The sequence below is a fragment of the Euprymna scolopes genome, chromosome 10 (assembly GCF_053919585.1).
Source record: "Euprymna scolopes isolate OS-2025 chromosome 10, ASM5391958v1, whole genome shotgun sequence".
Classification (NCBI taxonomy): Eukaryota; Metazoa; Mollusca; class Cephalopoda; order Sepiida; family Sepiolidae; genus Euprymna; species Euprymna scolopes.
The window spans coordinates 157,862,780-157,880,156 of NC_136491.1; the positions used below are offsets into that span (position 1 = coordinate 157,862,780).

A 17,377-nucleotide genomic window follows, 5' to 3' on the forward strand; every position below is an offset into this window, starting at 1 on the left:
CAGGAAAGATATTGTTAATAGCAAAAATACGTTTACTTCCATCGTCAGAGTTTTAAAGTCTAAATCTCATATATATATATAAAAAAAATATGTCTGTGTGACTGTCTCCATTTTTTAAAATTGCATTGGAACTTGGCATGCGTAAGTCGACTTAAACTGTTCTTTTACGCATGCACAAATACATATTTAAACATTATAAACGGTACATTTTTAGAAGATTCATATCGAGTTGGCAATAGCTTAAACGATAAAGACTAAAGGTGGAAGGCTATATGATTTGGTTACGATTCTAGCTGACGGTACCCAAGTAATACCTTTTGAAATCACTATATATTGCGTACAATATAGTATAATAATCGCTAGAGGATTGACACTATAATAATAAATACGAAATCTGCTTTAATTAAGCTTTTATATTTAAGCATATTTTACACGCTGAGCACCCATCCAGTGTGAAATAAACTTCATTTCTTTTGTACAATAGTAATACTTTGAATAGAAAATAAATAGCAGATAATGAATTTCGAAGATTGAACATCTATGCCCGTCTTATCCCACCGCCGTTCAAATCGTTGAAGAATCACTTAATATATAGTCGAACTTTGACTGATTCGAATATTTTCTGCCCTCTATTAACGCCTTTTTTTCATCTTGGAAGTAGGAAAACGGTCGTTTAACCTGCAACACAAACAATACCAACAAAACAACAAAAGACAAGAAAAGAAGAAAAGAAGAAAGATCTGAACATTGAAAGTTGAGTTTAAAACGCACTATTTTTATTTTGTTTTTTTTTCAACAGGAGAGGGAAGGGTTAACATAAAACAGTTCTCTTTGCATTAACAATTTAAATAAGAGACAACAGAAAAATAAAGAAAACCAAAATAAGGGAAATAAAAAAATAGTTGGAAATAAATTATAGAATTCTCCACGAATAACTCTAACATGAGGTGTTGCGATCTCCTAAAACAGCCACACAGGTACCAAGGTGGGGAAAAGCACGGGATCGGGTTAGAGGTAATCGATTTTTTAAAGTATAATTAGAAATATTTGTACTTTTAAGATAGTAGTAGTAGTAGTAATACTAGTAATGCTAGTATAATAATAGTATTGTAGTAATTATATTACACAGGAAGTTAACATTATAGGGATACATTTGGTTTGAATTCTTAATTACTTTAGATGTAATAACGATAAAGTTAATAGTAACAGTTATAATAACAGCAGAAGTAATAATAATATATTATTAGTTATAATAGTATTTCATTATACTAAATGAAAACTAAATTTTATTTCGTCCGCCCCATGTGGCTGCATTGCGATAATTAATACAGAACCACATGGTTGAATTGGTGACGGTCATTTATCCTGGGATTCTCTCTGCATGTATGCATATGTGTGTGTAGATAAGCGTCTGTATGTTTCATTCTGGTCTGCTTGTTGTGTCTGTGTTGTTGGCGTTTTTCCGGTGCGTCACTGAAGCCAATTCCCGCGTCAGGATCCACCATTTGACCGGCGGCTTAACCAATGGTGTCGTCGCATCGGCAGTTGGCTCCCCAGATGTTGCATTTGCAGGTGAGACGGGAACAACAACGTGCACCTGGTTTCTTGGAGTTGCTAACGCATGGCATTTGCCATTGCATACAGATGTTCTTGTGAATCTTTGTTCGGGCTCTGAAAGAAAAATAGAAAAATCAAACATATTATTAAAAGACATGAATGATTTGACTGAAAAAGAATACAAAATTTTTTGTTACATTTTCACCCCAAGCAAGGACCATTGCCACTCTGATGTAGGGGGCTTCTATCAGGGACATAAGCTACAGGGGTATTATGTGGGGAGTTGGGCAACAAGACGTAGGTTCACGTTACACTTGAACTTCTGCATGTCGGTACAGTTAAGGAAGCAGGAACCCGGAAGGGAATTCCAAAGTCTAGCGATTCCAGGGAAGAAACTACTGGAGTAGAAGCCTCTCTTACATCTAGGGATCTCAACTGTGCAGGGGTGAGATTTTGCTGCTTGTCGGGTTTGTCGGGGGTATTTACGTAGAGGGGGTACAAGTGCTTGCAGTTCGTCGGAGTATTCACCGTTAAAGTACTTGTAGAACAGGCAGAGGGATGCTACATTTCGTCAATAGGACAGAAGCTGAAGTTTAGATGACAGTTCAGGACCTACCAGGTTGGCGACTCTTTTTTGAACCTTGTCTAGGAGTAAGAGACAAGTAGCAGATGCACCAGCCCAAATATAACAACAATACTCTATACATGGGCGAACGGTGGCCTTATAGAGGTATAAGATACTTTCGAGCGTTAGTAGCTTTCTAGCACGGTAGAGAGAACCTACCTTTTGGCAGCGGCCCTGGCAATACTCTCAATGGTATTTTTCCAACTCATTTTTCCTGTGAACGTTAGGCCGAGGAGTTTAAAAAATGTACAAAAAATAATTGATATATAAATAAAGTCAATTGATATACAAAATAAAATTAAAATGTTAGTATTTTGGCCGTGATTGGACTAGTACAGTCAAGATGTGGTAGGTCATTGAATTGCGATAATAATTTGAACCAGTTATCGTTTTATTGGAAAATTTAGATTAAATATCAGTTCGTCGACATACAAATTTATGTGATCAAATAATATAAAAAAAAATCCAATATCCGTTTTTGTAATCGGCTTTCCACTAGTTTTTAATGTCTGCTTAGTCGTAAAATACACAAATATGATATTTTATTTATGCAGATTTCGTATTTATTATTTTAGAGTAAATTCTCTATCGATTCATATTTTATTGTACTCAGTATTTAGTCGTATTTTAGAAAGTAAAGACTTGGTTTCTATCAGCTAGAATTAAACCGAAACCAAACTTTATAGTGCTCCAACCTTTGACCTTACTTAATCAGTTATTGTGAATTGGATAAGAAATAGCTAAAAATAAACAAAGATTAACGTAATATATATAATGTAATATATATATATATATATAAACACATCTATATATAAACACATCTATATATATAAACACATCTATATATACATATATGTGTGTATATAATGCATGCGTATAGAAGCAGTTTAAGTACACCCACGCGTGCCAAGTTCCCGTTTCTTTCGGTTTTGAATACTTAACAACTATTTTAACCAAGCTATGATCCAGAAAAGAAGGATCCACAAAAATGCAATCATTTGAGCTCCCTCGTCCCACTTTGCGATCTTCCGTCTCATTTGTGATACAGTTTGAAAGCAGAGACAGACATAACGTGATTTATAAATAAGATTATCATCCTTTTGACGTAAATACATTCAAATATTCGTTTTTGTTGATTATCTGAATGGGCAATTGAAGCAATCACACTATTTACTCAATCTACATTTGGTGAATTGGAATTTTCAGATTTATCTCATTCATCTTTCGTAACGGAACGGACATAAACAAATGTAAGCTATGTAAAGGCATTGGATGTACATTTGCTATAAACAGACATATCACGAGTTAGTTTTAAATAATTGTCTCTTATCTTGTTCCACCTTACCCTAACCCGTTCTCATCTTGATTACCATTTTCACATTTTGGTCGATGTAACCGCGAAAACCTGTGGACAGTGATTACAGTACTTTGAAAAATCAATTGTAAAAAAGTAATATTCTACTGATTGTTGAAGGTTCAATTCTCAGTGTCGGTAACTTAAAAATATAATTGTGAATTAATTAGAAGCTCTATCCAGAGCTGACTGAACAAGAGCATGCTACCCGGTTAAGTAAATAAAGGGGTTTATTCGAAATTACCTCCAAATTGCCGAGTTCGATAGAAACATTACCGAGTTCGTCAAGATAAACCTGAAGAAGGTCGGAGGTTATATCGACCAAAACGTTGTGAAAATCACACTCAAGATGAGAACAGTAGTCCGATGAATCCAAATAATACGAATAACCAATCCTCATCTCAAAAATTCAGAATTGTTATTTTCTAGTTACGAGTGTATAAAATAATCATAAAAAATATTCATAAAAAATATTCATAAAAACTCAAGTAATGGACCAACGAGATAACGATTGAGATTTGCATGGCGATCCTGGCAACTAAAAGACTGCACCTAAACTGTTGTACGTCGATATTTGTTTTCAAGAACATGGCAAAGCGTCTTGGGTATGCACATGAGTCAAAAACTTCCAAACATAAATCATTAATATAGAAAATGGATAATTTAATATGTTACAATTCTATTATCTTACTTATTCTTTTGTTATCCTTATCTTCATAGCTGTTGTTTTTAATCCACGTTTTGACCAATTCAAAAGAAAAAAAAACCCCCCGTATCGACATTTTTTCTTTTTAACAAAATCATTTAGTACCGAACTCTCTCGCCTCGACACAACTTAAAAAGTCTCTCGCTGTCACATATCCATTTCATTTGGCTCGCGTTTCTCTTTCCTCCGACCATATTCTGGCCACCGCCAGCTCATTTTCGCCTTCACTTCACACGTCCGTCTACTTCGGCGCTTACTTTGTTCCTCCCTTGACCATATGGTGTCCTTTTTTTCCTTTTTCTTTTCGCGCCATCTCGCGCTCACTTCCTAATTTGACTACGCGTTCAAACGCTGCTCCTGCTGCTAATTCAACTGCTTGCCAACTATCCTTCGACTGCTGTAACTTTCCAATGCGCTCACACGTGTTCCCTTCCAATGAGAATCAGGAATAAACGAAACAACTCTTCATATGATTTGCGCCATACTTTGCGTTTAGGCGTTGTAGCGTTCAGGAAGCGTTCAGGTTGTCCTCTGCTATATTTGAAAACTTGAATTTTTATATCGATTGACGAGGTTTAGTGTTTACTTGCACATGGCCTTGGTAGGTGGAACTTTCTTGTTTTTTGGGGAAGTGACGGTAGCTATTTGATTAAGGACACGAACTGAAAATCTGAGTGTGACGTTCGAATCCAGTTCATTCTACTATAAGACGTTCACTTATGATGTTAACAATTTTCACTAATCTCTCACATAAGTACCAAATGTTTTTCGAGAAAGAATTTAGACATCAATGCCAGCAATAGAGTTATCATATACGTACGGAATGAATGGATGAAAATTTATGAATTATACAATTTTAAACTGCAATATATATATATATATAAATATATATATATACACACACACAAACACATATATATATATATATAAATATATATATATATACACACACACAAACACACACATATATATATATATATATATATATATATATATATATACTAGCAGAAGTACCCGTCGTTGACTTAAGAACAGCCTACAGAAAATGGACTGTCATTGATGAAAGTATGATAGGTTATGAAAAGGAGGGGGTTGTAAAGAGATAGGTTTTGATACTCAAAAATTTTACCCTAAGCAAAATATGATGAAATTAGAGATAGTTTTCGCGAAAATATATTTTTTATATCAACTTTGTTTCCATTCGTAGCCAAGAGTGACCAACAAAATGATGTTTCCTTACAAAGAGAAAATGTTATATATATATATATATATATATATATATATATATATATATATATATATATATATATATATAATATAACTATACAGGAAATAAATGTTAACATAGTCAATAAAAGTTACTTTTATGGTAGAAAAGTTTATTGGTTTGTATTTTTAAGTAGTTTGTAAAAAAAAAAAAATTTTTAATTCACGAACCGGTTTTAAAAAAATCAAAATGGCAGCAGCTTTGAAATGGAGAGCCCCGTTTTCAATTTGAAGGAGGGGCACCTGAGCATTTTGTGTTAACAATTTAAGAGAGTTCCGTCAACGTAAGGAATATTTATAAACATATTTTAATGTTTTCCGTTATTTTGTGCTTGAGGAATATTCGATTATGGCATGTGTAGTTTATTTAAAAATTCATTTAAGTAGTTATTGCCTCAAATTTCGTTTTAATTTCGGTTCGCTGAAATTATTTCAAGTAAACAGCATTAAAAACTATTTCAAGACAAAAAAACATGAACTGAACTTTTATTGACTATGGTAACATTTATTCCTTGTATTTTTATTTTTTCGGTAGTCGTTTGGTGGCTTTTCTTTTTCTTTTTTTCTTACTAAATAATATCGACGAAATATCGAAAAATAAAAAACAAAAATAGTTTTGAACAATAATGAAGCTTTACTTATTTTAGTAAAATAATCCGAAACAGCAAAATAGGATATTAAAAAAGTAAACACGTAGTTACTTTAGATTTTAAAGCAAAGTATCGATATAAATATGAATAAGAAGAAAATGGCACCCTTTTCAAGCAGAACAGCTTCATTTCAGTTTTACAGTATTGAATGGTGTAGTATTGCACCGTCGGATTCAGGGTTGTACTATTGTAATGTAAAGAACACGCACAAAGGGTTGTAATCAACTGAATTCCTTCTAGTACACCGACAAAAAAGCTTAAACAGATATAAAAATAAAAAATAAAAAGGCTATGTAAATGTTTTTAAAAAGACACGTAATCACGGGAGCAGGATTTTTTCCTTCTTTTGACACGATAACAAGTAACGTTCTTATTTTTTTTTATTATTTATCTATTTATCTATTTTCGAAAGAGTGTCACGTGCAAGTGGAGAAGGAAAAAACAAAGTTATGCAAAATTTGTGTCGAGAATCGTCTAAAGTTTCGACTTTTGGGGGGGCTTTCACTTTAATAAGAACGTGAATTTATGAGGTGAATTTATTTTACACAATACGATTCAACTCAAAAAATAAATAAAAAATAACGTGAATTAAGATTAAAGTTAAGGTGTTATTATGGACCTTCACTCCTTTTTAAAAACCTTGTTAAACTTTGTGACATATTTACATTCTATAGAGGTCAGGCGCGAACGAATACCCAATAATTTTATTATAGCATATTTCTTCAAGCTGAAACATAATTATCAAAGTATACTTACGCAAATAGATATGAAAAGTCTTTGTTAAAGTTTGTGCCATATTTCCATGGAGTACAGGCACAAACGCAGACCCCAAAATTCTATTATACCATCCCTATTTAAGTTAAAACATACTTATCAAAGTATTATTATGTACATCTATATCAAAAACACTTGTAAACGTTTTTTTTTTCATTTTTTATTTCCATACTTTGGGGGCCAGGCGCGAACGAAGACCCCATAATTTTTATGAACCACCGTTTTGCCAGATCAAACATACGCATTCCTGATCCTCGATACATCTTCTATCATTACATGTAATCAGTTTTTTAAAATAGTCAACCATATAGGAGCCTATTCGTGACCAGAAACACACACACACACATACACAGACGTTCAGCGTTATATTATAGATATATATATTTAAGTTAAAACATACTTATCAAAGTATTATTATGTACATCTATATCAAAAACCCTTGCAAACGTTATTTTTTTCATTTTTTATTTCCATACTTTGGGGACCAGGCGCGAACGCAGACCCCACAATTTTTATGAACCACCATTCTTCCAGATCAGACATACCCATTCCTGATCCTCGATACATCTTCTATCATTATATGTAATCAGTTTTTTAAAATAGTCAACCATATAGGAGCCTATTCGTGACCAGACACACACGCACACACACACGCACACACACACACTTTATATTATAGATATATAACTGCTCTATGTATAAACACAAATATATATATATATATATATATACATATGTATATATATATATTTGTGTGGAAATATGATTTTTTTCTATTATATTTCATTTTTTATATACTAATCCTTAATTTATGAAGGCTAATGTAATTACAGATCATATACCAAGCAAAGGACAAAGGTCTATATTCCAAATGTCATTATGTTAACCATTGTACAATTTATTTATTTCAATTATGTTAACATTTACAATTCTCCTGATGGGCTTAGTACAAAAAATATTAAATGATATAATAATTGAACGAATTATTTTGCGCTACGAAACAATCACTGTCAAGAATTGTAAACGTCAACGTAATTAAAGGAATAAATTGTAAGATGGTCAGCATTATGAAATTTAGAATGTAGACTTTTGTCATTATTTTTTATATATATATGTGTGTGTGTGTGTGTGTGTGTGTGTGTGTGTGTGTGTGTGTGTGTGTGTGAGAGAGAAAGAGAGAGAGAATTCTTTTTATAGTTCTAAATAATTCGTAATTGTATTTTGAGTGTCGCTTACTTTGATGATTGGACCTTTAGCTTTCAGAAGAGACTATCCTTACAAGTGAAATCACAAAGTACTGTAAGGAGGGTGGGGTTCTTTTACTATAACTGTTACTATAATGTTCTCTAACTTCTATTTACGAGTGAAATGTCTGTATCGTTATCTATTTGTCGGGCCAGGATCGTTAGCTTGCTGTTTCTTTGTATGGTCGTCTACTTAATGTCTATAGATGTGTGTGCGTGAACATATAATAATATAAAGATGTGGCTAATGTGATGTAGCTCTTTCTTCTGGTGAGTTCTGAGTGGATTTGCCAACGTCTTGGGAGCTGGTTCTCTCAACAAATATCCCTTCGAGACAAATACAAGACGCTTGTTTTTTTGTTTTTTTTTATATATATTTTATTTTTTAACTTCAGGTGTTTTTCGTCACATCAGATTAGAGCGAATAACGAACTTCGGCTTGCTTTGTTCTCTAGTTCCATCTGGAAACCGTCACTCCTTTCTTGAAAACCGGAACCCTTGATACGTCAGATCCGGTCCCCCACCTACCTCGCTTCGGTTCAGCCGACCTGGTCATTCAGTTTGACATATGTCACAACATTGACCCTTTAACCCTTCTGCACCTGCAGTACTCGCTGAACTATGATTCAGCTAGAGAAAAGTAGATATTAAACAGATAAATGTAAAGATAACCTGTTCTAAATAATTATTTTCTAACCGGCGTTTCCCGGCGATCACATAACAGTACTTTATCCTCCGTGCTTTCTATTTTATATATAATATAAATAAATATATATAGTTATTCCCCTATTATGTTCTCCGCTAACTATGCCACCCGGTCACAACGAAAACTGTACACAAAATCTCTCAAATCATTGCTTTATGCCAAGCTTCCTTGTCTATTGTTAATAATCGGCCTCACAGGAATTCAATTGTTGAGAATCCTGCAAAAATCGAACTCGATTCAATAGATGTCGCCTGAAAGAATATCATTCGAACAATCATTGGATTTCGTCTATTGTTTGTCAGTGAGTGTAAAGCGATACACTCGATTTTTTTTCTTCACGCATGCGTGAACAGAAAAGTTTGTAAATCATTTCATTGTATCCGGTTTTTGGAAAGCCAACACCACTCCCTCCTTAGTTACAGGCTATCGTTGAACAGAAAATCAATTAAGTACGAATCAGAACCAGTTTAATATCCGGCCTTAAACTTATCATCTCTGTTATGTTACGATGATTGAATCAAGTGGTATATCCGACTATTTTGGTATTCGATTTTATGAGGTTCTAATATTTAAATCTGCATCACAATAAATTTACAGAGTTTTAAATATTATATAAATAAAATTAATGTTATCGTATATTTTAAAAACTCCTCCTTATCGTTTAGGCTAACCAAGCAATTGACAATTAACTTATTCTCTTACTATTTATTTATTAAACCTGTTTAATAGTCATGGTATATGTATAATATTTATTGTCGCAGGTATTTTCTTTTTCGCACAGAAGTGACTTTGCTTGCCTCTCTCTGCTCTATCAATATTTTTATGGAAAGTGTTCATCTGAGCTGCAATCTGTTATACACCCTTGCTAAATTTTCACAAAAAAACACTCATCTAGTTACAACCACTCTCAAAAATTCTCCCACTGTTTATCTATCCCTAAATAAAAACATAGATCTCATGAACAAATCTCCTCTTCTAGAATTGTCTGCCTATGAAACTCTGTTCCGTTGACATGCTTTCCAGTTGACTTCAATATGGCCGTCTTTAAGTTCGATTTAAACAAGTTCTTGCTGATCCTTTCTCTTAAATAAATAAATAATACCAAATTTCCAAATATACTAACGATTACTACACCGTAATCCCAATGACTAATGTACACTTATTAACACTTATCCTCAACTGGCTTTCAGTCTTAATAAGTAATTACTACCTTGTAAAAAATATTTTGGCAAAATTTTGATGAAAAAAGAAAAATGCTTTTTGTAGAAGAACATTTTTGGTTTCTTTTAGCTTCGTAGATTTTAATTTTGTTTGCCGTTTATTCATGTGTCACTTTTCCAATAATAAACGACAAAAAACTCTGATCATCTTTCTATCATTGCTATCCAGGCTGAGTAGAGGACGTTTAGATTAAAAAGGACGAAGTTACATTAACAATTATTTGGGGAGGGTTGTTGGTTCAACCATAGATTTGGGATGGGTGCTGATCTAGCAACACTGAAGATATAGTGATATAGTGACGCAGTTAAATTGTTGTTGTATATATCCCCCCTTTTCGAGCGTGAACGTTAATAATATCGCTTGATACTCATTTAACGTAATGCAAAGCTCTTTGTAATAAACAAATAGAGCACAATCAAGTGGCGGTCAAAATTTATATTAAATTTAAAAAATTATCATTTCCTGGCAGTGTATCTGTTTAGAACTATTTTATTTTATTTATTTATTGTTTTATTACATTTTCACCCCAAACAAGGCACATTGCCACTTTGGTGTAGGGGGCTACTATCAGGGGCAGCAACTACAGGGGCACTATGTTGGTGAAGTTCTACTCTTTCTCGATTGCATTTCATTGACGTTATTAACTATAGTAGGTAGCTGTTGTTAGATCCCAGACTTAGGATGAGTACTGGTCTAGCTACACTAAAGAGTTGTGATACAGCGAAACATTATGTCTATGGATGGCATATGTAGATCATCAAACATCAGGCAAAAACTGTACTCAGATCATGCAATATGCCTCGCTACGACATAAAAAAATCTCTGATACCGGTTAAGTTCTACTCTTTCTCGATTGCATTTCACCGACGTTCCATTTTGTTTTCATTATATCGCCCCCCACCTCTTTGCATATTTTAACGCCTTTCTCGCACATGCTGTACATTTCTTCAAATATCTTGTGGCACGTCTTTTTTTCTTGCGTTATTGCCTTTATTTCAATAAAGTATTCGGACGATGATTGGTAATCCGAACAAACCAGTAAAATGATGATTTATTTTTTTTTATGATTTATTCCTGTGTTTTATCTGTTTTCCTTTTGTCTTTTCACGCACACAGATATACAAATATGTATAATGGCAGGGTGGTTATTGTTATTTTACAGAAAGGAAAAGATGATTTCGTATACGCACCTGTTGTTGTATCGTAGAAATTTGCTCAGTTTGTCATATCGCATCCCTCGACGTTCCAATTCGGCCGGATCTCTGGGAAAGAAAGATAATCTAAAAAATTAGGCATTTGTTAATCTTTTTATAAAGACATTTTCAGAAAACATACAAAAATCTATATTATTAAATCAATCAACTTATTGGCAAGTGTCACAAAGAGCGATATCAGATTGTTTCAAACTCCAATTGAAATAAAATGTCCATCGTAAAACACGCAATAAAAAAAATTGAAATCGACCCCCTCTTAATTCATCATAATAAACGCCAAATGTTTATTCTCCGATTTGAGGTCACCTGAAATTTGTTTTGTTTATTTGAGCACTGCTCCTTTGTCAGAAATGAAGCATTCTTTAACACTTGAGTTCGAAAAGATGGCGACAAGTATTCCGGTTATTGGCGGGGTGTTTCAGAAGAAAACGTTACCGGAACAGAAATTGTCAATTTCGATTTTCATTTAACTTCTTGAGTCGTGATTTCTGCGCAGGCGCATCAAGATTTCTAGCACGAGATCACAGCAGTGACAAAAAGAGAAGAAACAAATGTTTCCACGCAAATTGGTCTCTGCTACAACCATTATTGCATAATGGAAATGGATGTCATTCATTGAAACAAGCGGCATCTAATGAGTTCCCATATGCCGGCAGAATGCTTGGCACCAACCAAATCTTGGTTCATGTCGAACTTTTACTCTTCAAATTTACAACTCTTTTAATCAGCGCCGATTGTATTTCTTTCGTATGTGATGTAGAAACGCCACGTTCTGTTTTTATTTATTTATAGGAAACTGATATTTGTAAAACTGAGCTACAGTTAATTTCTAACTAATTTTCCATCAAGTCATTTATAGTATTTCTTAGATCTTCAAAATTTTTTGGAATGGTTAAAAATCAACTTGAAACAAACACGTTTTGTTTTGTTAATAGTGACATTAAAATAATAACAAGTAGTAAACTGAAAAGATGTCAGAAGATATTTATGATTTATGAAACTTGATATTAAACAAACACTAAACCATTCATAAAATATCACATTTAATTTTGAATTTATAATCAAACATCATTGCTGTCGATAATAAAATGCTATTGAAAGAAAGGTAACTAAAAAAACATTACAAATAATGTTTTTTTTATAATAATTCTCATATTTTTAAAAATACTTTAATTTATTATGATGCTATAATAAAGTTTAGGCATTTGTACATGAATATAAATAATGTATTACTGTATTATGGGTTTCAATGCAGTATTTATTTTATTGTCATGAGCAGTGACCACGTAGCTATTCTGTTGCCATAAGACAATATTCACGGATGCTACCTTCTTGCAAGAAAAGATATATTTGGTTTTAGGATACTATCCATCTATCTAGGATTACATTCTCATTTTTATTTTTGAAAGGAGGTAACGATAATATACTATTTATCTTGTTGTCATATAATCCTAAATCCTTGTGGTCGGTTGTGGTCAATATATAGAGAGCGTTTACAGTTATATCACTCCCTCCCCCAATTTAACAAAATTATGTGACCGGATAAAACGTATTTTGTAGTACACACACACACACACACACACACACACACACACACACACACACACATATATATATATATATATATATATATATATATATATATATATATATATAACACATGCCGCGCATGGAAAGGGACCCTGCACTCATCTCCGGTAGGCATTCTCGAGTCCACATTCTACTTGTGTGGCATGGTGATTGTAATGCAAATCTACTTTGACAAACTCCATTCACCCTAAAATTATAAAAATGACAGCTCAATCCAAAATAACGATCAAACCAGATGCACACTCGACAAAGCTTCGCGTCTTCCCTTGAGGCTTGCATTTACAAATATCCGTGGACTTAGAACTAACTTAGACGAGGTAAAAATCATTTTTTCATACCTAACTTCCAGGATATCTTAGCGGTAAGGGAAACTAACTTGCACTCCTCCGTTCCTTCTTATCGCCATCTCCCATACTTCCCATTAAAAAGTCGACAAATCTCTAACCCTGCCCTCTTCAGGAGTTTCCTTGTTATTATTATTTAAAACTATCATCTTTGTTATTAATACTTTACTGTACTCTCATTATCATAACTATTAATTACATTATTGTTACCGTTTAATAATTTCATTTCAATTCCAATATACATATTGAAATCAATTGAGTCTCATTTTTGCCGTTTGAATTAAACGCTATTATTAAGAATAAAAAAATAAATAAAAATACAATCTTCTTCCACAAACGGCTAAAATAATCCGCGTGAACTTTTCCGAACAGGATTGTTTGGAATGAACGCTGTCCACGCTACAAATTTCCAGTGTTTTCAACGGCCTTATTTTTCTTTTTCATTTCGATACTTTTTGTGACCAAGAGCGGAGGTCCGCTTGAAATATAAAAAATAACAATAAAAATATTGAATACAAAAAGTAACATCGTTTTTCATGCTTCAAAAACCCTCATAACCTTTAAATCACTATCCTAGAAGCATCCGTGAACTTTTAACATTATATATATATATATATATATATATGTATATATATATACCCACATATATATATATATATATATATATATATATATATATATATATATATATATATATATCCAGCCTTGACAGACGCGTTTCAAATATTATCTCTAGTACTTTTCTTTTAATGATTTGGAAGTCATTCCATTTGCACTTTTTTCCAAGGAACTCTGCCTTTTTGGATGATTTTGGACCATTTGGAATTTACCCAGTGGATTGAAATTTTAAATTCGACCGTTTTGGATTTTACAATTTTTGGATTTTTACCCTTCACCGGACTATCCATTCATGTGAAATCTTTTTATTATTTTTCTTTTGCCTCCTGATCCCCTTACCTCACCCTTTTTTTTAACCAAGTAAGATCTTTGACTTACTTGTAGTTTCATTAAATACTTTTATATGCAAAATCCGATCCTGCATTTTGCTAATTCCTGCTCTCTGATGAGAAGGAGAGTATTTCTTCGAAACTCCGCGGATTAAGGACTATCCACTTATCTTGTGCTTCCTTTTTTTTTAAATTAAATATGTTTTTAACTCTTTTTCAAGATGTCTTTTAACATGTTTTATTAATCATTTGTTCATATATATATATATATATATATATATATATATATATATATATACTTCGGAGTAGTTTTTATTTAACAATCAGTGGTTATGTAAACATGACTTTCCATGTCTCACTGACTTTAGCAAATAGGGTGCATACCTTTATAACTATTTGCTAATATTTTCACTCCTCTGATGAGATGGTAGACATCGAAACCCTATAGGTTAAGGAGATAAACTTTCTAAAACATTCTTTGTCTTGCTTAGAATAATAAATTTCTTTGATATGAAACTCAACCACTTCATTTCATTTCAATAAGAGTTTTTTGAAATTCATTGAATTACAGTTTAATATATATATATATATATATATATATATATATATATATATATTATTGAAATCCTTTGAGATGAGTAATTTGTATATTTAGTAATCACCTGAAGAATGCCAGAGGACTAGTTGACTGAAACCTCGTGAAACAACAACCATGAAGATAAGGATAACAAATAAATAAATAAATATGAATAGACACAGTAATTAGGGAGATGTTATATGCTTTTTATTCCAAAGAAAATTAGTTAGGGAGGCTAGAGTGCAAACATTTCAATACGACATCTAGCTCAGGGATAACTGAGGGGTATTAAATATCTGATATATAGGGGTATAATGAACGAGAGGTAAGCAGGGAAGTCTGGGAGTGTTAAACTAATGTAGGTAGAGTTTAGTTGGCTGAGATCTTGCGATAGATTAGGAGATATGAGAAATAGAAGAGGATAATAGAATATGGGGGCGAGTGGTAGCGATATGTAGTGGAAGTGCAGAGAGATGGATAGATAACACAGATAAATCACATACTCAATGAGCGATTAGATGGATACGGAGTGTTAAGACTTATAAGATGAGAAAAACTTTACACACCTAGATAGGTCTAATCTGATGAAGCTTTATATATTTCTTTAACCCATTCTTTTTCCTCTCTCCCTATCTCTTTATCTCTCTATTCTCTCTCTCTCTTTCTTTCTTTCTCTCTCTTTCTCTCTCTCCCTCTCTCTCTCTATATATATATATACATGCAAGTGCGGACTTTCTTTTTGCCGGCACTATGCATATATATATATATATATATATATATATATATATATATATATATATACACACATATATATATATGCCGGCACTATATATATATATATATATATATATATATATATATATATGTATGTGTGTGTGTGTGTGTGTATTGTGCCGGCAAAAAGAAAGTCCGCACTTGTACTACTTTAAAAACTGCAAATTTAAGCTAAATTTAATGTAACTGTTTAAACAACCTATACCTCATTTGATTCGCCTTTTATTCCTCTAATATTTTACCTGTTCATATTTATCTTTTAATTGACATATTCTTGTGTCCACGTCAATTTAAAAAAAATAACTTCAAATTCCTGTATATTATATATATATATATATATATATATATATATATATATATATATATATATATATATATATATATATATTTATATATATATATATTGCTGTGTTCGAATCTGTCAACCTGTGTTAATCGTGACACCCTCCACTGATTGTTTCGAAAGGGTTAAACACGAGTGTCAGTAGGTATTTAATAATTATTATAGAATATAATTTAATATATATATATATATATATATATATATATATATATATATATATATATATGCGTGTGTGTGTGTGTGTGTGTGTTATACCTAGGTTCAAATGCAGGGTTCTATCAAAGGAATATTCGTTCCTGCTTGTCATTATTTGTGTATAGAATGGATATTTTCCTGCTGACAATATGTGAACTTTTTTTCAATTAAATGACAGCCACATTGGAGGTTGCATGGAGACAATCAGTGGCATTATTTATTATGCCGCAGCAAACTGGCGAACTCAATATGACTGCTAGCAAGAAATTTCCTCTTTTGCTTTTTGTATTCCGTTCATATCAACAAAAAATGTCCTCATCTCTACGTAATTCATAGCGAACGCTTTCAACCATATTTGCCCAAGGAAACAATATCTTTAGCGCACATATGTCAACTGCTTATTGATTTTGCGCGCAGCGAAATGACGTTTCTATGTTCTTAGATATTGTCAACAAACCGTAGTTGACGATACACTTGAAACTGGTTTCTTTCTATCGTTTCTTTCTCGAGAGGATCCTAGTTTCTAATAAGAAAGCATGGAATCACAATAATTAAATGAATATTCCGTTATCATTTCTTACGTTATACAAGTTATCACATTGTTTATTAGTCGTGATAACTCAGCCAGTCTTTCCTGGAGTTTATTCTTTTCTTGTCATACTTTTTTTAGACTTTTCAGTAGGGGACCATTGTAGTGTTTCTTTGAATCTGAGGGACAGCAATTCTCCCCAGATTTCTAGTACTTTCTAACATTTGCTAATTAATTTGTGTTATAATAACAACCACTTACCATTGATTTCGTTATTAGCTACTATTGTTCTTTACTGGAATTTGAGTGGGATAAGCCTCTTCCAGAGCCCAACCTTCTTCGCACTCAGTTAATGGAGGTCTGGTTAGTGCTTTCTCTCCTCGGTCTTTCCATCTCCTTTACGCGCCTCAAGTATTTAGTCGGTATCAGTTGATACCATTAATTTCTGGGGGTGGGGGTAATTTACAATTATACAATTTCATTTTGCTTGATTTTATGTTGCGTCTTTTGTGTTTTAGTTCTGTAGCAGTTTCTATAAAACCAGCTAACACGTGTTGTTTATGTGTATTATTCTGCAAATGTTATGGTTCCCCTGATATTTTATCCGTTTTTATTATTGCTATCTATTGTATCTTGTGAGCCATTCTTCTGATTCAAATTCCTCCCTCTGCCTTCTTTTTTTTTCCAATTTTTTTGGCATTGTTCCTAATGCTCTTATTATTATTATTATTATTATTATTATTATTATTATTATTATTATT

The 17,377-nt window shown here is 32.6% G+C and overlaps 1 protein-coding gene across 2 annotated transcripts in view; it reads right to left on the reverse strand.

Annotated features, from left to right (window-relative positions):
* Positions 1-754: 754 nt before the first annotated feature.
* The window catches only part of LOC145286329 (uncharacterized), a 192,768-nt gene continuing 176,145 nt past the window's right edge, over positions 755-17,377 (reverse strand). The window contains exons 4-5 of one of the 2 annotated variants that reach the window (XM_080135258.1): positions 11,294-11,365; positions 755-1,671 (exon numbers count right to left, since the gene is read on the reverse strand). In XM_080135258.1, coding sequence (XP_079991384.1) covers positions 1,518-1,671; positions 11,294-11,365 — 226 coding nt within the window. In that variant the 3' untranslated portion in view covers positions 755-1,517. Of the gene's footprint in view, positions 1,672-11,293; positions 11,384-17,377 lie in introns of both variants that reach the window. The other variant, XM_080135257.1, reaches the window with a different exon arrangement.